General features: G+C 32.1%; 1 protein-coding gene across 3 annotated transcripts; it reads left to right on the top strand.

Annotated features, from left to right (window-relative positions):
- Window positions 1–3,682: 3,682 nt before the first annotated feature.
- LOC129940053 (zinc finger protein squeeze-like) lies at window positions 3,683–16,162 on the top strand. 3 transcript variants are annotated; one of them, XM_056048277.1, is made up of 3 exons: window positions 3,683–4,008; window positions 8,128–8,746; window positions 14,413–16,162. In XM_056048277.1, exons 2-3 carry the CDS (start codon window positions 8,369–8,371, stop codon window positions 15,742–15,744), a joined length of 1,710 nt encoding a protein of 569 aa, XP_055904252.1. In that variant the 5' UTR covers window positions 3,683–4,008; window positions 8,128–8,368; the 3' UTR covers window positions 15,745–16,162. The 3 variants fall into 3 exon arrangements, with proteins under 3 accessions (XP_055904252.1, XP_055904255.1, XP_055904254.1); XM_056048280.1 differs by lacking the exon at window positions 3,683–4,008 and adding an exon at window positions 4,032–4,450; XM_056048279.1 differs by lacking the exon at window positions 3,683–4,008 and adding an exon at window positions 7,684–7,948.
- The last annotated feature ends 8,322 nt before the right edge of the window (window positions 16,163–24,484 follow it).

Below are 24,484 nucleotides of genomic sequence, written 5' to 3'. Positions count from 1 at the left end.
TTATTTAGCATAAGTATTCGGCAGACATTTTAATTTGATAGTTTCCAGTATAGCACATTGGGGGTAGATTTCTATGGTTAAATGAAGGAAGTGAAACAATTTTTTTTCTCAGCTGAAAAGTAATACATTTTCAATAATGAAACGCATGGAACAAAAGAAATTATTTATTTGGGTGTGTAAGAATTTAATGTATAACAATGAAAGCAAGCAAAACTATAAACACAAGCTACAATATTGTAGGCAATACTTTTTAAGTACCCATCACATTATGTAGGTACTATGAACTCGTCCTAGTTTCTTCACTCTTTCGATTTTTTAACAAAAAAAAACTAATTCCAAACTCAATTAAAATGTTATGGCCTTACTTTTAAAACGTTGGTTGGAATTCGACATCTGTCAAACTTAGTTGTTAAACCTATTTTTTTTAAAGTTAAAAGTCTGACATTTACGAAATGGAACGCTTTAGTATCTCACAACTCATATAAATTGTTAAAACCTGACAAAAAAAACAAGCATGTGGATCATCGTTTCGCTCGTACGGGTTGTATCGCTGCTGTAAGGGAAAATGTTTTCGAAGACTCGAATGTGTCGATTCCTCATCTTTCTCAGGAATAAGGACTGTCTTATGGCATCTTATGGCGTAAAAACCGTCGAATGGGTGCTTGAACAACAGGTGGTGGACGGCGATTTTCTTCAGCGACTAACTACATTTTTTACTCGGTGGGTTTGTACACAAACAAAATTGTCGTATTTTGGGTTCTGAGAATCCTCAAGTAATTAAAAAGAGGCCATAACATCTACAAGAAAAAATTCTCTTTGGTGCGCTGTTTGGTACGGATGTGTGATGATTGGACTTTACGTATTTGAAAAGGACGATGCAAAGACTGTCACTGTCCATTCCGAGGGTTATGGTCGTATGATTGAAGAATACGACTTGGAGAAAATATGGTTTTAACTAGACAGTACCACATGCCACACAACTCGAGCGAATATGGCTTTATTGCAATTTCCAGGCAGCTTAATTTCTCGTTGTGGCAATTGCTTTCAACAATTCGCGTAAATGATGCAGTGTTTCGCACATAATGCCAACTTTCAAATTTCATTATAAAAAAAAAATATTTTAAAAGTATTTTATTTACGTTTACCACCATTTTTCAAATGATTCTATCAATTCATCGCATTAAAATATGTCCCTTTAAATCAAAAACCTAACGTGATTCATTTTGAAAACCTATTGGAAAAGTGCAATTTTATTACCAGGAAGAAAATTCTGCCCTAAGCACGAATGCAAAAATTATTTCTAGATGTCTTTTAAGTTTTTATACCTATTTCTACGCTTTACCTTCTAGATTTTTCTCTCCCACATTTTTATTTTCGTGATGTTCGTATGCAAGATTAAGGATTCCGAAATTTCGTAGTAAGACCGTTTATTTTTTTTAATTTAATATATCAAAACTAAAAGGGAAAATTAGTAACATCTTTGTGATCAGCAACTTCAAATAAGGTCACATTAATACACTTCGTGTCACATAAACAGGGACAAGCTTTTTTCGTTTTTTGTTTGTCGATATTTTTTACCCCTTGGTTTTTTGAAAAAATCCAAATGGGGAATGAATGAGGTACATATTAAGTTTGGATTGCAAAAATAAGTTGGATTAAGTTAATAAATACAAGTTTTATGGTGGATTTTCCGAAGAAGGTCATAGAAAGTACTTATTTTCTGTGTCACATGAATAGGGATAAGATCTAAAATTATCTGTAAGACCCTTTAAATTAAAAAAACGTATGGTTTAAAAAATCTATACAGTGGTTTTGAATGGATTAAAATAATTTTTAGTAATGTTTGATACGTCCTGATTTGTGAATAACATCAAGTAACCTATGGTGTATGGATTCTTAGGGGCCGGTTATAGCTATCAATAAAATCCACCAGTAAAATGTTTGTTTTTATTTTTGAACATGAACATGCAATAAGATGAACCATATATTCAAGAATTTTCTTCAAAAAGAAGCAATGCATTTAAAGTTTTATTTAATTTATAAATCCATTTTGATTTTGTTAATGATGAAATTTTATTTTACTGAACAGCTGACTGCGAAAAGCTAAACAAAATTCCATTTCGTTTTATTGTTGGTGTTCCAATTTTTTAATGGTTCAATCACATCATTAAAAATGGTACTAATGAAAACAAAAAAATTGTCTAAGGCGCGAAGATTGATGTTATGATCGAAAGATAAGAACAATTAATGACGTAAATTTACTGACAGGTATAAACGCTCATCAGTAAAACATTTTAGATTCCACCTGTTTCAAATTTTACCGATGGATTTAACTGATAGCTATAACCGGCCTCTTAAAGTGCTGTCAGATAATTGAGCGACATTTTGGACCAACCGCGTTGTATGCCATTACTAATATCTTCTTCCTCTTTTGTACACTTTTTTTGAAAGTTATTCCATGTTTTCCATGATGTTCAAGTCAGCACAATATGGGGGACATGGTAATAGGTTCGCATTTTGCCCCTAAATCTAGGCTTTTGTTGTCCGTTCGGTATGTATTGGTGCATTATCTTGTTTGAAAGTTCATCATTGTCCACCAAATAGTGCAGAAAACTGTTTAAAAGACTGTTCTAGAATTGATGTGTAAGTGTATTCAATCATTTTAGAGCAGCTTCACGGTCCATAATAGGTGATTGCTCCCCATACCATTTACACCAACTGCCTTGATTTTACTAATGGAAAGTCTTGAATTTGAAACAGCTCTCACAATCGCTCGTTTGTTTTCTGAAATAATGTGGCTTTCTTGACTCTTTCTTTGTGGTTTTACCTATACCTTCCTGGTTCCTTGAGGTAGTTGTATACAAAATTTCAACTTCTTCTAATTATGATGGTTTTGCTAAGATTCCGGTAAGCTCGGATGTGCCCTATTTCCTCTTTGGTTAGACCCTTAACTCTACTCATAAGTCATGATTTTATCAAACTTAAACTCGTACTAGGCTAAATATCGGCAAATAAAAAACAAAAAAAAACTTTCATTAATTGATGTCACACGAAGTTTATTTTCGTAAGGAAAACCTACTTTCCAATAATTTTTTTTTCACATCCCAGTTGGCAAGCATGTTCACTCTCTACGACCTACTACCGATTCACCAGCCATCCCTGTAAATGTTCATATTCTTCCATTTCTCATTTTTCGTATCATATCCATTTGTTCGTATTGGTTGGAAATAAATGTAAGTGAGCGAAATCAAACCAAAACACAAACAAAGAAAAAAACTGTACACAACAAAACTACACCCATCGTCACATCACCCTCATGTGTGTCACCCCTTTCCATTGCTCTCTGCCCCTTCAACCCATATCCGCCTAAAAAAAGAAATCACACACCATCATAAAAAATCTATATCAAACACACACTAATCACATAACTCCAACCTTTTTCTACCCAAACCAACAACAACAAAACACCATAATCGAAATATAAACGACAAACGATATACAATGTACTTAGAATGTATAGAAGAAAAACATAAGAGGGGTCAGGAGGAGGAATGAGGATTGAAAAAAACACACCAAGATTTTTTTCTTTCTTCTCATTCCACATGGTGATGGAGGGGAATGTCTTTTTTTCTTTTTGTGTCTTCTGTGGCGGCGGAGGTTCAAATGATTTTTTTTACAGGCACTTACCACACCAGTCTACTTTTTGCTCTGATGTGGTAAACACGCCGAGTGCAAACGTAAAAAAAGAACGAAGTGCTCCATCAAAACAGAAACCAAGAGGAAAACTCAGAGCAACACACAAAACCGTACAAGTTCTTTTCTTTTTATAATTTATTTTGTTGTTGCTGTTGGGAATTGTTTTCTTGTGCATTTTCTATTAACAAAAAGAAATCATCAACCAAACTCACAAGAAGACGAAGCAACACAAACAAAACTGTCAAAACGACAAACAGAGATCTTGAAATTGAAAGAGCGGGTGCAATCATCGCAATCGCAACAAAACACGTGGTTAGTAGTGAAAGCAAAATAAATAAGTACATAAACCAAAATCAAGAAAAAAGAAATTAAAATATTTTGAATTTATTATTATTATAACGTGAGATTGCGGGTGGCTCATTTGTCTATTGGTGGCGCGAAAGTTTTGAATTTTGATTTTAATTTAACGAATAGAATAAGAGATGGAAGAAATAAATTAATTGAAATTTTGTCATTTTTTAAATTTTGCCCGCGGCGGTGTATGACGGTACGGGACAACACAGCACAAGCACACGAAACGTGAAACGAAAACGACGAAGATTAAAAATTTTGCGAAAACTTCAAAATTCTGAATGACACTGCAAAAGGGAGTGCAAAAGTGTGTCGAGAATGAGAATGTTAAGAAAAAAAAAGAATATATTGTGCAAAACGAGAATTTATAGAAGAAGAAAAGAAAAATGAAAATCAAATAAGAGTAAGAGGAAAAAAAATTCAAAAAACCAAAAAATGGATTTAACCAACGTTTTTTTTTCTCCGTTTTTTGTCTTCTTTTGTGAGAAGTGTGTGATGAAGGAACAAATTAATTGAGTGATTGTCCAACCGAGGAAAAAAGAAAAAATATAAAATCACCGCGCGAGTAGTGTACACTTCACCTTTTTTTTGTGTGTGTTGTTTTTTGGTGTGTTCTTTTTCTTCTTGATGATGCCTTGTTAGACTGACCAGACGTTTGTTTTTTTTTTTATTTTGTAGGCCGCCTACTAGGAAGTGTTTTTTTTCCAATAAGTTTTTTTTTGTTGTGTTGTGTTTTTATTTTTTTTATTTTAGGGTCTACAGGCGAAGTGCGTTGAATTCGTGGTCTAGTTTTATAGTTATGACAATAGTTAAATAGACTGCAACTCGCTACTAATTAACAATTGCTAATATAATTCAAATTAAACAAAAGGGCGACTTTCTATTAAAGGCACGCGCTTAGAATTTTGATTTTTGTTTGGACAGTAAACTTTTGCGGTGAGAAAACATCGTTAAATCTTACAAAAAAAGTTTTCCCATTCGTTTTTAACCCTACTTCTTTTTGTAAAATGTTTTTGACTTGATATTACACCCCTGCCAATATTTTTTTTTTAAGATAGTACGATTTTTCAACAGAAAGTTGCCTATTTAAGGGGTTGCATGCTACCACCTACTTGGCACACTAGGATCTTAGGTGGGTGAAAAGTTTCTTTTGTATTTAAAGACTAGAAGCCGTAAAATAATTTGTTTTGTGTCATATTAAAAAAAAAAATCTCATAATTATGCCTAACTTGCAAAAAAAAATCAAATAAAATTTTAAATTAATAGTAATTCAAATTTAAGTACAGCACCACTGAAACAGAAAAAAAAACTGAAATGTCAAAATAAACCATTTATGCATGGATTTTATGTGAAAAAGTGCACTTTGAAAATTAATTCAAAATGGAAATAAATGTTTCCTCGCTCTAAAGTTGCTACAAATATTATTTAATTGTTGCGGCAATGGAAAAATGAACCGCATTGAATTTTGACGCATAATTTTATACTTACGACACTTGTTTAATAACATGCAACTCGTTTCTGAATAGGAATTATTTACATTTAAAATAGCTAATTTGAATGAAGGGGTCGACTTTCCATTCAAAATGTTTTCCTATTCGGGTTTAACACTGATTTTCTGTAAATTGTTTTAATTCACTTTACATGCCTTCAAGTTTTTTTAATGAATACTACACAAGTGTTCCATGCTTCCACCCACCCCCTGCTTAGAACACTATGCAATGTTTATTGTTTAATACACAAAGCGTTTATCTTAACATTTTTATAATTTGTATGTTTAACTTGCAGTAAACTCTTGAAAAATTCAAGTATAGCATCACTGAAACTAAAAAACTGAAGATATGTCAAAATAAAGCAACCAAATTAATTTAAAGTGAAGAAACTATACAAACTCTTGTTATGAAAAGCATTACGTATGTAGTTCATATTTAGTTAAAACTCGTAGGTATATTGCTTTCATATTCTCAGAAACTAACAGTTTTAGACAATAATTTAATTTCAATTACTTTTGAATATCAGTATTTATCTCAAGCTTTAAAATCCTATGAATCTTAAGCACGTAATTCTTCTCTCTATGATTTTGTTTGTATTTCAATTAAAGATTCCAAGAAGCTAATCGGGCTCTCGAGCACTCGAGTTGTTTTTAATACCCTTAACATGTTTAAAGTTTAAACACAGCGTGAGCTTTAAGAAAATATTGAAGGTTTAAAGAAGAGATACCGATACACATCGGTCTTAAAATTTTGAATATCAAAATGATAGGGACAGCCAGAGCTTTGGAAAGCCTTTCACATTTTCGATGTGTGGTTTGAGAAAGAATCACTAAACTTAACAGACGTCTGAAAATGAGTTCAAGGTTCAACTGATGTGCATTTCTAGAGTATTAAGACTGAATTGTTTATACAAATACCGGCAAAACTACCCAAGGCATAAAACATTGCGGTATTGTTCGAGTGACGTAATTGTTTCGGTTATAGTTCTATCGGCTATAATTTTTAAAGCCCTTTTGTGGATTCTGTCGAAAATACTTACCCTTTTCTTAAATCAACTGACTTAATTATAATATATCATAGTCAGATATATTTATCTACATTTTCTTTTGTAAACTATCTAAAAACATCTATAGGTATAATTTATTATAATATTTGCTTACAGTGTTTTCGAAAAATTAACTAACCAATCTGGTCACCATAATTTAAATTTCTTTTATCCCCCTACACACCGCGCACAAACGTTGGTAACACAAGTGTATGCATTGTTTACATGGCTACTACTCGCACAACTTGTTGTTTGAATGTATGGTTTTTTTTTAGGTCTTCGTCTTGCACTTCTTTCCGTATTCGATTTATAATCTTTAAACTGGCGTTGCCGTAATCGGGAAAACTTTTCCTCTTACTTTTTAAAGCAAACGTTTGTTTATTAAATAATTTTATAAAATTTAATTTTTGTTTCAACGATTTAATATTTTATACAATAAGTTAGTTGAAAGCAACATGTTGAGTGATGCATCCTTCATGGATGCTGCTTTTAATGGTGAATGGTTCCTCCAAGTTTCTTAAAAACTGCATCGCGTCATCGTGTCAAAATAACACAATGTCAACGGCACCACTTTTTTCAAAATCCTAATTTTTCTTAAATTCGTTTCTATAATTGGTGCACAAGAAATTAAATTTCTGTATTACTTATTGTTTATCAGCTTCGGATTTATTTCCCTGTATTTTGAAAGTAATTTTCACTGTGTTCATATTTATTCTTAATTTGGTCTTTACATTTCACAAAACCGGCAGAGACGCAAACATATCCATACATTCTAAAATTAGTGTTATTTCAACCTCGCGTTTTACTCGTAAATGTCTTTACTCTTCAAATTTTAAAATTAAATGAACAAATATTGTTCAATTGTACCCACAGATGATAAAATTGCACATCGCTCAATAATATTGTGTAATATCAAATGTTGTACAAAAGTCTAGAACCCGCTTTATATCGTGAACTACCTACCCTCCATCAATTATTTTTGCAAAGTGGCAACGCTACTAGGTCACCCGCACGCGTGTTTGTATTGGTTTTTTTGTATTATTTTTTCACTTACCCATTTCGTTCTCTTGTGTTTTTTTCTTTTTTGTATTTGGTTCTTTCAGTCGCTTTTTTACTCATTTTATTTGGCATTTTTTACGTGTGTAGATTTTTTCGTTCATCCATCGGAGCCGGTTCCACGCTGATTTCTGTGTATTTTTTCTTAAATTTTTATTTTGTTCGTTTGTGTTTGTGGTGCTACGCCAAATTTTCTGCCATGTTTGCATTTTTTCGCCTTTCCCCTGAGTGTTATATTTTTTTTATTGATTTCTTTTTGTAAAATGTTTTTTCTTATGAAAATTAATCGCGGGAGAAACACCATCAGAGAGTGAGAGCCACTTGCAAACAAAAAAAAAGATAAAAAGAATTAAATTTTTTCCAAAAAGAATAAAATAAAACAAATCCAAAAATGATTATTTTCACAAAAAAGTTTTGAATTAAGAGAAAAACATAAGAAAAATGACAAAAAAGTAAAAGAACCTTTTATATTTTTGTTTCGAAACACAGTGTGGCTGAGCAGAAAAGGAACACCCGCCCAAGAAGAAGACTGCCCTACTCTCGAACACCATCATCGAGGAGTTTCGTCTATCTCTAGCTTCATTCTACCTACTACCATCATTATCATCATCTTCTACTGCTTCATACGATAGTAAATTTCTTGTTGGAGTTGGGTTAACCTAAGCTGGAGGGTCGAACAATTGAATACCGACCCGGAGGAGGGTTGGACTATCATCATAGCTCACCTCTAATGGCAGAAATTCCAACAACTGAATATCTGCATCGGTCAATTGATCAATTGCGTTCGATGAATGAGCGTGGGGTTTTAAGTTCGCTGGGTCATTTGACTTCGGCAGATCTACGCAATGCCACTTTGGTCCATGACTATAAACCATTCAATATCAATGAATTTCGTCAGAATGTTGAGAGACTAGATTATTCGATAAAAGTGGAACGAAATACACAACAGGATTTAAATACTGGCGAGTCATCTTCGGGTGGTAGCGGTGGTGGTCGACAGGATCACCAGCAGCATCAACAGCAGCAGGTGCAGCAGCTCGATTTGAAACAGTCTTACAGTGCACCATCGTCTCCACAAACTCCGCTTTCCGATGGACAGGAAATTAAAGTAAGTACCTAACTTTATCGTTCTTTGGTTAAAACAATATTTGTGTACCTTCATTTCTACAAAAAAGATTTCTAGTTTATGCATAGGTACTTCCCAATTGAACATTCGAAAAGGGAATTTGAATAAAGATAATTGTTTATGAACTATATTGAGCTTGAGATGCACACTCGTAGCGTGTGTAAAGTCAAACCATTTAAATTTTTATCAGTAGGTAGGTATACTTTTTGGATAAGAAATGCTTATGTAAATTAATTTACATAAATAATTTATACGCTTAGTCTTAGTAAATTCAAAAAGTTAAGACGGAAGAATGTACCTAACTACTATCTTAAGGTACATTTGTCATGACTGGCTAATGGTGGTTTCGGTATCCGGCGTATTTTTGTTTTCCATTTCCGAAAACAAAAGTTATCTTAGTCCCCATTTTACCTCCTGATAAGTTCTGTGCGAAATATAATCTTCATATTTTTGTCAGACCAAACAAAATTCGTTGTTCTTGTTATTAAAAACATAACGAATTTCCAATTGAAAACTATTGTAGGCATCTATCATAAGTGGGATTTCATATTTTGTCAAATTTCATTAAACCACGGAAAGAAATGGTGTGTAGGTAGGTATACACTATTTATAGGTACCATTCAATAGTTATTCCTCTTTAAATGCGGCGGTTATTTTTCTTATTAATGAAACTCTGAAAATATGAACTGCAATATTAAACAATTTAGTGAAATTTCTATTGTGTTTCTTTCTGTACCTAATCAATGATCGTTGCATTATTTTAATGTGTAATGTAAGGGTAAATACCTTAGCTCTTCAGGGCTTTCTTTAATTTATTTCATTAGAATAATCGGTCCTGTATTTGAAAAGATGAACTCAAAGTTACAAAAAAGAGGCTGGGATGCGACCCACACTGATAACTTCCCATCCCGTCTGTCGATTTGTCTTGCTTAAAAGTTTGTAGGTTTTCGTGTTGTGTTTAAAAAAAGTTGTCAATTGAATTATTCTTAAAAATTTTAAAATAACCAAGAATATTTTGCGTATAATAAAATAGTTTTATTTCAAAATCTAGTTTTGTAAACGAGATTTTTAGTCGAAAATCAATTTTTACCAAAGTAGCAATGTGTACTATTTTTTTGTAGATTTTAAAATTGTATGAAATACCGAACTATTTGATTTGTTTAAAAAAATATTGAATATTGAAAACAGACTGTCAATTCGATTTTTCTCAAAATTTTAACAGATGTTAAAAACGTTATTTTCCGTCGCACAAAATTGTTTTGGAGATAAAAAATTTTGTATTTGTAAAATTTTCGAAGTTGCAAATCATAATTTGAATAAAATATATAACTAAGACTTCTATTTACATATTTATATAAAGAAGAGGAAATTTAGTATCTATTTACATATTTATATAAAGAAAAGGAAATTTAACATCAATTATTTGCCTAGTCAGTATTTGCCGCTCAGTATTTAGAAAATTGTATCGGTGTAATATTAAAGCAAAGGATCTTGTTGAATGAGGGAAATTCAGCTTACCGTATAGATAATCAGGTTGTTGTGTTTGGATGATTTCATGCAGGTTACTCAGAGAGCGAAAGTTTATTAAACTGTCAAGGCTACAAGCAGAAATCCGTACCGCAAAACTTGATATGTGATTATAACGACGTAGATTATGAATATAGCGGGCAATATTGTTGTAAGCAACATTCAATTTGCGGCTTGTTTACAAAAGATTTCACACCCATAAAGAACAGTTAGTAGTATAAGCGCCTTAGCAAGTAGCAGTTTAGTTTTGATCGGGATGAAATTTCGATTGACTTGAAGAAGGCGGAGACTTCCATAGACTTTACCAAAGGCACTATTAAGGTGGTCATCACAAGTGAGAGTGCGATTGAATATTACTCCAAGGTTTCTTACAGTGCTAACATATTTAATGGTTTCGTCGTCAAGTTTCAACAAGTTTAAATCTGATAGTTCAAAGTTTTTGCGATAGATGGGGAGGGATGTTGATTTGACAGTTTAAGGCGGAGATCGTTCTTTTTTGACCACTGTTAAATGGGGAGAAGATCATCGTTCATTAAAGCTACGGCAAAATTTTTAGCTCCAAAAGGTCGACTTATCAGGAGTTGCACATCATCAGCATATAGATGAATTAAACAATGTTTAGCAACTTGTGGTAACTCATTTATGTAAAGTGAAAAGAGGATTGGTCTAAGGATAGATCCCTGTGGCACTCCATTGGCCATCACGCATTGTTGCCTTCCGCTAAGGTACGAAAGAACAAGATTACAGGACTCTAAAGAAAACCCAAAGTTAATTCGCAGCTTTCTGCAAAGAATTGAGTTGTTAACAGTATCAAAAGTCTTTGAATAATCTAACAGTGTTAGCAATGTAACATGATCACTGTCCATAGCCATTCTTATTTCATCAGTCACAGAAAGTAAGGCAAAATTTATTTGACGAAAAAAAGTCGCGAACGTACGGACGTACCAAAGTTCGAACGTACGTACACACGCACGCACAAGCATCTTTCTAAAAACCTTTTATTTCGACTCTAGAACAGAACTGTTTCAATATTAAGTTAGATCTTAAGTTGGAAACTGGTGTAAATACGAATTTATCTGTCTTATTGAAAAAAAGACTTAATTAATACAATATTTAGCAGTTGTTCTAGACTTAAGTTGTCAGTACTAAACGATAGAGAAAAAAAGGCAATTACACGAAATTAAAAACCTCAAATGTAATTTGTTGACTTAAGGACTTTTAACATAACGTCAAAGAATTATCTATGCAATAATTGTATGTACATTTTACCTTAAAAAATGTGTTCCTAAATTTCCTAAAAGACAAAAAAACTTTCAGATCCAACTGGAAAAATTAGATTATGTTAAAGTTTGGGAACTTATTTATGGTCTTTTGTAACTTATTGAATTGTCGATCCTCTTTTTCGAAAGATGAACGAGTTCACAATTGGTTGAATATTTCTGTGTTCAAAGTGTAAAAGCTCTTAACGTCTATTTTTATAGTTTTTCAGAAACTGAATTTTTAACTTGCAAACTTTGTTTCAATACATGCATATATGTATGTACATACATATTTAATACATTTATTAATGTTTTTGACTTTTGAGTACTTTTACCAAAACAACTTGTACAGTTTTTCATTTATTAAGTATCCTAAGATGTTTTTAATTCGGTTAAATAGTTTTTGTGTTTTTCTTTTTATTTTTTAATTATTAAATATGGTAAAACATTTTAAATCAATATTAGAAACGTAAATGCAAAAAATAAGACATCCTTTACTTAATTTGTTTTAACTTTTGCAAAACCCTATGAATTAAATTTAAGCTATTTTATAAAAGATCATAACGTTCTTGTTTTAAAAGAGTTATCAACTAGGGCAAAAAAAGAAAAATGGTTTGTAGAGAGAAAAAGGGATAAAAAGATACGCCCACTTAAGTTGACTTACCTTTTGAGCGCAGATTTAGTCTCTTACTCTTAAACTGTATAGATTCAAAGTTTTGTTATATCCTCGTAGAACCAATGTCAAGTTGTTTACAATTGTGAGTTATCCTGTATGAACATAGATTTCAAGACATCAAGTAGGCAGTTTATTTTATATCATACAAAATAGTATTCGCGTTGTGAGAAATTGGTTTAAATTAAATGTCGGTCCTAATTTATAGAAGTGAAAGCCTATTTAAGTCATTCGCAACTTTTATCGCGATATTCAATGGATTGGTTTGGTTAAAAGCGTCTGCTAGTCAAGGTTCAATTATTTGGGATTAAAAATGTTTGAATTAATGTACATTACAACAGGGTATCACCAAAAACCATTAAAACAAAAAACAACAACAACACTCGAAAATTTACATCGCGGTTGTCAAGAGGTTAACACTCCTTCAACTTTTGCTGTTTTTTTTAGTTTATCGGAGTTACCATCTTAGGGTCCGGCCACGCAATAAGCGACCGAGCGACGCAAAAAAAACACATAAATCCTGTTTTAATCTTTCAGGCGATCGCTAAGCGACGTAGAAAAAAAATGTGTACAATAAACACTGAAGTTAAATTTCAGCTGTCCAAAGCCGCCCAATGCTATCGCAGGACACCCACAAATATTACAAAAAAAATGTCACCGATAAAGAGTGGGAAATAGTTGGACAAATTTGTAATTGTTCTGGTACGTTTTTATTTATTGAATCTTAAATTGCAAATTGTGTTTTTTGTTCAATGCAAGTATTCCTAAAAATATTGCGCAAGCTCATTTCTTGTATTCAACGCCTTGCTAAGTCATTAGCCAATCAGAAGATGGTACTGACATACGACAATATTGCCAAAATCGTTTTGGAAATCTGAGAAGATTTAGATATAAATGATGAAATTCAACATAATTTTCCCTTTCACGATTTATTGGGTTGTACAGTACACCGACTCTAAGGATTATCGACCTTATTACAGATCTATAAATATGAACGCGACTTTTAACTACTAAGCTATAACGAACCGCACTTGACGATGGGATTTTTCCAACTACACTCTCAGTGACGAGGAATTAGTAAATATCCACCCATCACTCAGATTGATCGCTCAGCGACTCGTCGTTCGGTGGCTCAGTCGCTCAACGCTTATTGCGTGGCCGAAGCCTTACTCTTAACATATAACAGAAGTGGTTTCCCTAAAAATCCCATCAATAAAAACTCCAAATGCTCAGTTGATTATAAGCTTATTTTTTTTAAATATGTTTATGATATATTATCCAAGAGCTTTCAATTGCCATATAAAACCTTATTGGCAATCATCGAGCCGTAGGTGTTAAGAGGCAATGCATTCTCTACCTATTTCAATTTTTCGAAAAAGTTCAACTTCTAATGCACTTTTTTTTTGAAAACGCCGACACTATGTGTTGGCTTACAAACGTTTCTGTTATCATCATTACTAAGACTACCTGCAACTTTATAATCAACTGGTTTCCTTTACCCTAAAAAGTAGCCCTCATCTCTTAGACTAAATAAAAATAGATCTTAAGTGAATTCAATTCATCGAATTGGAAATTTTTCTAAAAAGTGATGTTTGTCCTACAGAAATGTATTCTCTCTCATATGAACTTAAATTTCAGGTCAGGGAATTTTTGAAATGTAGAGAGCTTAAATGATTTGATTCTCAATTTTTCCAAATAATAATCAAAAATCACAAATATGTATGTATGTTTCAAAAACTTAAATTTGTGTTTTTAAAGTCCAATTCACTTACATGATATTACAATATTTTGCAGAGATATCTTCAAAAATCGCTTTATTGGTGTTTGGTCGGATTAAAAATAATGAACTTTAGATATTTATTTTTTATTCCACAGGTTCGTGACTATCTACCTTTTTTTGAATGCATTCTTTATTCGTTAGACATTGAAGTTATTGACCTTAGAGTATACAAAAGAACAAACCCTACTTCATTTTACTGAATAGAGTTTCATAAGTACCCTTGCCAAATATGAGGCACCCTCTGCTTGGCATTGTTTGTGATTTCTATTGTTCCCTAATCATCCCTTTTTTTTATTTGGTTTTCTACTTTTACGATCATTTATGTCGGTGCAAATTTTTCAATGACTTATTTAAACACAATAAATGTTCATCACTTTATTTATCCTTTTTTTTTTTTCTTCCTTTGCAGTACAATCCCAAATCGGATATGTTATCGGCTCGTGATACAAAGCCCTATAAATGCAGTCAATGCATCAAGACCTTTGCCAATTCCAGCTACCTGTCACAACATGCCCGCATTCATCTCGGAATCAAACCATATCGCTGTGAGATCTGTCAACGTAAATTCACGCAATTATCCCACCTCCAACAACATATTCGCACTCATACTGGTGACAAACCGTACAAGTGTCGGCATCAGGGCTGTCAAAAAGCCTTCTCTCAGCTCTCTAATCTACAGTCGCATTCTCGCTGCCACCAAACTGACAAACCATTCAAATGCAATTCTTGCTATAAATGCTTTACCGATGAATTAACTCTGCTTGAGCATATACCCAAGCACAAAGACTCGAAGCACTTAAAGACGCACATATGCAGTTTTTGTGGCAAAAGTTACACTCAAGAGACATACCTGCAGAAGCATTTGCAAAAACACGCTGAGAAGGCCGAAAAGCAACAGAATCGCAACTCAGCCACAAATGGCACAGCGCTGGCTGCTGGCCTAGGGCTGAATATCAATCGAAATATTGTTATGAATGTGGCGGCAGCAGCAGCGGCTGCAAATAGTGAACATCCTTATTGGCCAAAAGTTAGTCCGGAAAGTGCGGCTGCGTCTCTAGCCGAAGCCATTCAGCAGCAGCAACAACAACAGCAGCATCAACACCAACAGCAGCAGCAGCAACAACAACAGCAACAGCAGTCAAATGGCTATGACTTTTCTTTGACACCGCAGCAACAGAACGATCTGCAGAACCATCAACGTGCTCTGTTGGAGCACCATAGAGCGATAGTGAATGGCGGAGGTAGTGGTAGTGGCGGCGGTAGTGCTGGTAACACTCAAAGCGGCAACGATGACGGTGGCGAAGACTTGGTTATCACCCGTCAATCACAGCATCAGCAACAACAACAACAGCAGCAACAACAATCCTCCCCAAACACAATTGTGGTGGTGAGTTCTTATGAAGGAGCCGGATCAAAATCTGCCACAAATTCGGCGTTTACGCCCATCAATACGATTGCACCGCATTTGAATGCTCTGACTCACCATGCGGCTGCCCAGAGGCCTTACATATATGACGCCTTGCAATTCCAAAGTGTAGCTGCATCAGCGAAAACAGCTGGAGCTGTTATAAATCAAAATATAGGAGGAGGGACAACAAATAGTTTCCCAAATCAGTTGATATCGTTGCACCAGATTCGCAACTATGCCCATCAACCAGGAACAACTGCAGGTCTATTAACCGCGGGAGACCATTTGCTAAGTATTGGTGTACCTGCTGGAGTCAAGGATAAAAATCAATAGTATATTTTGATAACACGGCGTGATTTATAGAATGTAACCGACATTAGTAGCAATAGCAGCAGCAGTAGTAGATGATAGAAGAAAAATACATCAACAACAAGTAAGGAAATCTCTCGACCTCAGGATTTAGCATAGCCACGACTTTTCTCTGTTTAATATATACATATATATTTTTTTTTTAAATCTTTTCATTTTACCTCTTGACTCAATGATTGCGTAGGAGATTCTTTATTATAATTATTTTTGTTTGCTGTTGGAAGGTTCTAATTTCGTATGATTTGAGGAGGTTACCTGTTGTTCTAGAAATACCAAGTTGATTGCACAAAAATTTGGAACCTTCATTAAGGTTTCAGTCTTACATAACTCTGGTCTTAAGAAAATCAATAAAATTTTGTTTTCATTTTACCACTAAAACAAATAAGAAGATACATTTTACGACATCATAAACTTATCCCAATGAAAGAACCAATCAAATAATACGAAGTTCTAACTCCAACTAGCTTTTAATTGTGTATAAATATATTTTAAATAATGTAGAAATGTAGATTGCTCTTCTTTTTTACTTAATTATTACACTTAAGAACCTAAAAACGTATACTTATTTAGTTGTATGTATATCGATTTTATTTTATAGTTTATATCGATGAAAAACAAAACATGTTTTCTCTTAACAATGTTAAATAAAACATCAGTACAAAGTACTGTAGCTGTATTATTAAACAATAAAAAAAAATTAATAAATAAAAACAAAAAACAAAGAGAACAAATTAATAAATAAAATTAATAATTGTAATAAATATTTAGCTGCCACAAATTTACAAATAAAACAACAAATAAAATAGTTTGTCACGAATTTCAAATTGACCAACAAATAAAACTCTATACATATAAAACAAAAAATAATATAGTACTTAATTTAATATCGCTCTCTTTATATACATTTAAAACATAAATTTCCCATCTTTAATTCGGTAGATTCAGATCAAATAGAAAACAAATCAAATTGATTCTATTACATTTCTGCCGAATTGACGTAAAGGGATTTTTTTTGTATCATCAAAATACAAAATATATTTTCCCCATTTAAAAAACCAATATGCAATTTTTTTAAATCATTAAAACTTTTTTGAAATGGGGATAATTTATTGTTGAGCAATATGAAATTTTAGACAACAACAAACATTAGTGTTAAGAAAACTAATTTAAAATGTAGAAATAATAATAAAAGAAAAACATAATTACATAAAAATGTGCAGAATATGTTCTTATTTTCAAAAATTGTAGAAGAGATTTTTTGACAACTGATGTTTGAGCTGTCATTTTTAGCACAAACCATTTGCAACTGTTTTAGATAGCTCTAGCTTTATAAATTAGCTAGTATGCTGCTAATGGAAAACAAAATTGACGCTTTTAAATCGTGAATGAAAAATTACAATGGTTGAATTAGTTGCTGAACTTGTAAGTCATGGAAGAGGCAAAAGACTCAATCAAGAGTTCACTTGTTGCTGTTATAGACCTACTTAGTGCTCAGTTTTTGGTAGCAAGAGAACCCGTTCTTGTGCATTTAAATCGGACGGGTTCAGTCGATATAAGGGACTTGAAAGTAAGCAAGCATCTAGAATCTGATTGGCCAGCTGCCAAAGAGAAGACAAATATCCCTAACTATCAAGTCAATTCGACTTATGTCAAAAAAACAGCTTATCAATTGAGATCTCAACCTTATTACTCTGTGATTTATTTATTTTCTGTACGAGATGGAATTTAAGCTTGGCTGAGAGGTGTTTGGTAGTTTTTGCACGGTCAACTGAAGGTAGATGTTGATGAAGTAAAGTTCCTAGTTTGAAGTTTATGACACTTGCAAAACTAACTAGGTGTCTTGGTTCAAGTTTACATTCAAAGAAGTCAGTTGACTGCAAATTAAGTCGTCAGTTGTCTGAAACTGCTTATCCTCTTTTGACTTTTCGTCGTTTTTAAAAGCTCTTACAAAATCGTAGCGTCAAAGAAATTATTGAATGCTATTTAAAAACGAGAGATGTCGAGAAACAAGACGATGTCGGTACTAAGTGTGATTAACTTTTAGGTTTCTGTGAGAAACTACTAGAAAGCAAAGTGTCAACATAAAATCTTCCACGGTTGCATTTGCATTCAGTTCAAGCTATCATCACTATTTTGTCACAATTGCAAGAATTGTAAGTAAATGTCAAATTCATGGTTTTGCTTATTTAACTGTAATGTACTCACTTTCTTAAGAGTGGCCACACAATATTAGTTTGTTTACATTCAAATTCCTTGCCTTATTCAATGTCGTTTACTGTAGACCGAATTAATCTGATTTCTCCCCTGAAAACATCTTGTTTTTTCATTATTCTTTAAATAAAATTCATCCTATCCTGTCTCAGTTTCACTTGCTCATCCCGCTGGCTTGATATTTTGTAAAAATATATGTATGTTTGTGTGTATGTTCAAACAGAAACAAGTGGAAGTTGGTAGGTAGAGGTACGAGTACTTGTCGTTTACAAAAGATACCTAAACCTACTGAAGATTCCTTTTATATACAATTGAACTCAGATTCCTGGTAGAGTAGATACAGATTAAGTAAGATTGTAGTATGGTTTTTAAATGAGCATACGAATACCGTATGTTCGAGAGATCTACGAAAACTACTTTTAAATAATTTAATATAAGAATTCGAGACCCTTCTTACCCTTGTATAGTCTAGCTTAAGGAGAACCTTTGTTGTTTGCTTTCAGTTTGACATTGAATTTTCTATTTTTATCTTCATATATTTCGTCTAAAATTTCATGCTCAAGGTTATTGCTGATTGTGATTTTTGAGAAGTATGTTTGCTTAAGCAGGTACAGAATATAAGAAAAATAGTAAAACACCTACTTTTTGATCCCTATACTTTAAAAGTATTATCTGAATGTGTTATGTACATAGAAACCTACGATGAGTATAAAAATTAAGGTGTAGCGTTTGTATTCGGTTTCGAATTTATAAAAGTTAAGTTGGCATACACTAAATAGGTCTTAAGTATTTTTTAAATGAAACGGTTTAGGCAATATCACTGGTCGACAAGGATTTCTTATTAGCAATAAAATTGCACTTTTACCATGGGTTTTGGTGGCTTTAATTCAAGCCCGACTTCAAAATTAACGTAAAGGGTCCAACAAATAACTTTGTTTTTAAAAATGCTATAAAACATCGAGTGTAGCTTCGGCTGTGTGGCACATAGTGCCCTCGTGTTGAGACCAAATGTTGCCAATATCCTCCTCCTCCTTTTGTGAACAAAAATTCTTTCAACATTGCCCGATAACGATCGCCGTTGACTGTAAAGGCCACTCCTAGCTCATTTTCGAAGAAAAATTGTCCAATTTTGCCTCTGGACCACAATCCGCACCACCATGGACTCGTTTTGGGTGTCAGCTTTTCAATGTATGCGTGCGGGTTTTCTGTGCCCCAAATGCGAAAATTTTGTTTGTTTACATACCCGCCAAGATCAAAATGAAAATATGCTTTTTTGGCAAAATCGGCATCTTCTCTAACCGTTGTTCCCAACGTTATATATAAGAAGTATATTTTTTTCAATTAAATTTTTGATGGTTTTTGCAAATCTGCAAAATCCTTTTATATTAAAGTTGAAAAATCTTCATAATACTTTAGATTTCACTTAAAAAAATCTGAAAGTAAGCCATTTATGCTTAGACGAGTTTGTGCAGAAAATGCAGAACGGTTTGAAATTAAGTTCTGCCCTCAAAACGAATCTGTTATATCTTTTAAAGACTTGACAAATAGTTAAAATTAAAGTTTGGATTCGAAATCATAACTAAAAATTAATTCCAAAACTATGAAAGTAAAAACTTCAAGGTTTGCTCAAAACTTCATATAGAGTCAAGTAAAGAATTATCACGATTGAGATTGAGAAATTTATCTAAGTAGGATAATAAAATGATTTAAATTGTATATAGACAAGAAGGATTAATTGTAAAAACCCCATTTTTTATTGTGTTTAGCTTTTTTAAAGGGTCAAATTAAAAAAAAAAATTGATTTGCAAAAAAAAATTAAAAACGAAATTCAAATTTAAGATATTTTATTTCCTTAAATGAATATTAGTTTGTTTGTGGGACAGACAAATAACGTAATTTTGTCGACCAGTGATTTAAAAGTAAAAATACAAGATGTCCAGACAACTGGTTCTTAGCTTCTTTTCTGTTTTATACGTCTCAGATAGTTTTGTATCTTCTGTTTTTTTTTTGTCATGTGGTTTTAAAAACTGATCTACTCTATGTATGAACAAAATTTTCTTTTCGATTTTTTCCGGAAAGTGCAATGTTGATCCACCCTAATGAACAAAATACAATCTACCTGATGATAGTGATGCAAAGAACTTACTAGGGATTTTCTTTTGACGCCCATTAAGTGAAGGTTAGGTACCTATAAAAAACCATACGCGTCTTAAGTTAGAATTTGGGAACAACAACAATTGAGGCTGTGATCGATTGACTCTAATCAGTGAAGGGATTTTTAAGAAGATTTTTTCTTTGGATAACCACAGAGAGTATGTAAAACTGATTATGATTGATTCGCCAGAGATAAAGTTTGAAGCCCGATAGGAAATAGAAATTAGAGTCAGAAATTTATAGACATATCAATCTTAAACTGAGATTGTATATGCATTTTGTTTGTGATTTTTTAATTTTATTTAGGAATTTTTTGTTATTTGAATGCAATACTTGTAAACTACTTTTTCTAAGTACTCAACTTGTCAAACAAACCGAATTCATAATTACTGTATTTCGTAAGGTTTTTGAGACAAGTACCCGACACACAGTGGTGCGAGAGTTGAAAAAAGTTTTTTTTAAAAGTCATATTTATCCTTTTAAACTTTATGTTTAAGTACTCTTAGATAACCCGAGCTTATAATTTAAAAGTATTTTTTATGTATATTGTATGTTCTGATTTACAAGCCCTCAAAGTTGAAAAATAATTTTATTCAAATCGCGAACCGTATTTTCAACAAATTTAACGATTTTTTTCCCAAGTTCCTTTAAAGAAGTTCTCTAGTTTTTTAAATTATAAAATTGGTCTATTTTGGATTATCTAAAAAAAAACAGAATTATTTATAAAAGATACCTTCTATGAGTAAACTGAAGCTTTAGTACTAGGAAAAAATGCGTTTTTTTTAAAAAACTTTTTGATTTAAAAAAAAGCGCCAAAAGAACCAAGAAAGTTAGTATTAGCATATGCTCTATACAATTATGTTAAAGCACAGAAAAAATCAGCTGCAGATACGTGCAGATGTAGAAGTTATGATCAAAATTGTTTTACTGAATCGGATTTAAAATTATTTTAAGAAAAAATGTCAAACTTTATTTTTAAAATAAAACAAAATTAATACATTGACCCAGGTCTGAGAATTTCGATTTTTGCGAAACCTTTATATCAGACTGGAAACATTTTTCAACTTTTATCTCAATTTTCTTGAAAACAACACACGAAAAAATATTCTGTTTTATGATATTTGAAATTAAATCATAGAGTTTATTACAAAATAAAGAAAAGGATTAGGGATAGGCCTTTATGTTTTTTTAATTTTTCGCTAAAAGTAGGGCAGGTAGAAATAAAAAAGGCGTTATTTAAAAAAAAATCTCTTTTTTAAATCTATATGTATAAAGGATTAATCAAAAAAAGTCAGTTTTGAGTTATTGGTCATTTGCGCAAGGTGTTTAAGAAAAATGTTTACTCTTTGATCAACCAAGAAGTGAAAATGAAGTCAAATATAATAACAAAAATATATAGTGAATTCAATTTATTAAAATGGATTCAATCGAACTTCCTTATTCGGTGTTGTGTAGTAAACTTATTACTAATAGTAATGATGTTCAAAATCTTCTTCCATATTTTGAGAGGGAATACCCCAACTTTGTTAATTTCTGAGCAAATAGAAACTGTGCTGTCAGAATTAAAGAAACGTTTTATGTCTCAGTTTTTAAGTCGATGGAACGCAGTTCATAGAAAAAAAGTCATTTTGAAATAAATCGACTCGAAGTAGAACTAACCTAAAGTGTATTGCCCGAAACGTCAACTAAAATGGAAAGACCACGAAAGAGCTTTGACGAATGCTGTGATCGAGCTAAAAGGTATAAGAGGGACGAAATTGGAAATATATTTCCTCAAGAAGAGATAAACTATGCAGCAACATCAGAAAGCTTTATTTATTTATTATTATTATTTATTTAATTTTATATTATACATACGTACATATTTAATAATATTTTATACAAAACAAAAAGTTTAGATTTTACTAAAAAAATTGTATTTAAATATAACATCAAAATCCTCAAATTTTATAAAACTTGTTTTCTAATAATTTTTTCTTGACCAAATTTTGACCACTGTCCGACGTGATAGAACATTTTTAAAGAGATATTTGAAATTAAGACAACTTTTTCCCTTAGCAAAATATTGCTTAGTTAGTGTTTTTTCGAATAGTGATATTAAGTAAAAAACTTCTAACAAAAGTGTGATAAATAGCAGAGTTTTGTAAAAATACAATGCATGGAAATCCTCCTTTCATTTCAATGAAATGATTGCACTATTTGACTTTATTTCTGTAATCATCAATTGAAATACTACACAAATTTGGCAGCAATCATTATTTTTTAGATAGGAAGTAAATAAAAGTTGTACATAATGCAATTCAAGTGAATAAATGCGCTAATAGAATAGTAATTTTTAAAATTTTCAGTCAATGAATGTAGTTTTTGAATTAACCGATACAATATAAATAGTTTTCCAATAAGGACTTGGCAACTTTTTTATAAAAAAAAGCAAACCATTTGAGATATTCCAAAAGGAATTATATTGGAAGTGCTATCAAAACATTTATGAATGGAACTCAACTTCGTTTATATGGCCACACAGACATACTTGCAGCAGGCGATTCCTTGTATACATTTTTTTAAGCCGCTATTTCACTTTCAATGTTGGATTTGAAATTTTCCAACGTCGCGTCGTCGGCTTGTTGCCATAAACCAATGATGTAACAAAAAGCAAATGTGGATTTTCACACGTCTAATAATGGTTATTTTGCTTACTTCAATGAGCCGAAAACTTATCGTTACTTAAAAAAAAAAACAATCTAAAAGTTTCACGTAAGTAAGTAAGTTCAGTAAAAAAAATGTATAGTTTAAAGCCATTGCTAGTTTACTTTACTATGTTAAAATTATTATAAACATTTTCAGTGAAAAATTACAGGTGACGCCTTGGAAGCAAATATTAGGTGCTATGTATTTATTCAGGGATCACTGAGAAATGCAATTCATTAGAAATTCAATTCTATGCAACTATGCACTTCAGTGGATAGTCAATTAAAAAAATGTATGGAATTCATCAAAACAATTCAGCTATACTACTTATGTACATATATACCTCCTTATTTCTAGTTAAAACTAATTTATTTTATTTGCTACAAAGTGCCTTCTAGTCTGAGAACTTTATTAAAACTAAAATTACTTATGGTATTACCTTTCAACAACTTACAATATTTCTTTGACGCATAATGTTAAATGTGAGTACAACAATATGTTTTCAGACAACAAGTACGTTTAGACAAATCAATGTACGAACAAAATGTATTAGATAAATGCTCCATATTTTTAATAAAAGCAGAAGCATGACCGAGGTTCATTGTAGTTAGTGTGCCGAATCATCCCCCTATTAAGGTCCTGCATTGTTTAAATTCAATTTTTAAAATTTCCTAAAAAAAGTTAAACTGCTTTAAAACACGACCACTGATTTTCGGCCACAAAAGAGCCATTGTTTCTTGCCTGTGTTTCTTGTTTAGGTCCATATCCTCAAATTCTTGCCACAAAAAGTTCGTTATAACTTTTTCGATACCATTTCGATAACTGCTTGGTGTTGAGTGATAATAAAAGTTTGTAGAACGAAAAAAATATTTCAAAAACTATCCACTCTAAAACATTCTTGTACGGATTTCGGAAATTTACCATCTCTGTACCTTCATGTTTCCGCCAACACTATGAATTGCAACTTTTCCATGCGATGTTGCAAAATGTTGACATGTATATGTATTTTTGCAAAATGTTGACATGTATATGTATTTTTCACAAGAAAATGATGTAAATTTGACCATATAACTTAAGCTCAGAAGACGGTTCATCACAACAAATTACTTCGGTTATAACTGATGATGAAGTTTCATTTTCGCTGAGAATTATTTCTTATAATTAATTTAAAAACACATCGATAGTGTCTTTGTAAAAACTCATTGATGTACGCAGCATGACATGCCGATATTCATACAAACGACCGACATTACAAACTTAAAGACTACGTAAATGTACCCATAGTCCAAATAGTCTCCGTACAGCAGCCTAATTTTAGTGTTTTTTGAAAAAAAGTACTAGGAATGCATTTAAAAACCACCTTCATCTTAACATTTTTACCAAATTAAAAAAAATGTAGTTGTGATTTTCAAAAACCTGTTTTTAATATATTTTTAAAATAAATATTTTATCTCAGAATCAATAAAAAGAAAGCTCTTTTTCGGAGACTTATTGGACTATGTGTGTATCCAAATTATCATTTTCGAATTGAGCTGCTTGCATTCCCTTTAAATCAACGTAGAACATATTGAAACAGGCTTAATAAGGCACTAATTTCATTCTAAAAAGGAGTAGTTTAATTTCTGAATTTTGTTATTAATCTTCAAAAACA

Source organism: Eupeodes corollae, chromosome 1 (genome assembly GCF_945859685.1).
Source record: "Eupeodes corollae chromosome 1, idEupCoro1.1, whole genome shotgun sequence".
NCBI lineage: Eukaryota > Metazoa > Arthropoda > Insecta > Diptera > Syrphidae > Eupeodes > Eupeodes corollae.
The sequence above is the reverse complement of the archived record's forward strand: the minus strand, read 5'-3'. Positions and strand labels throughout refer to the sequence as shown.

Excerpts from the sequence above, each read along its gene's own strand:
- LOC129940053 (XM_056048277.1), top strand. The coding sequence starts at position 8,369 with ATGGCAGAAATTCCAACAACTGAATATCTGCATCGGTCAATTGATCAA. Across the intron at positions 8,747-14,412 it reads CCGATGGACAGGAAATTAAA|TACAATCCCAAATCGGATAT; the intron begins GTAAGTACCTAA and ends CTTCCTTTGCAG.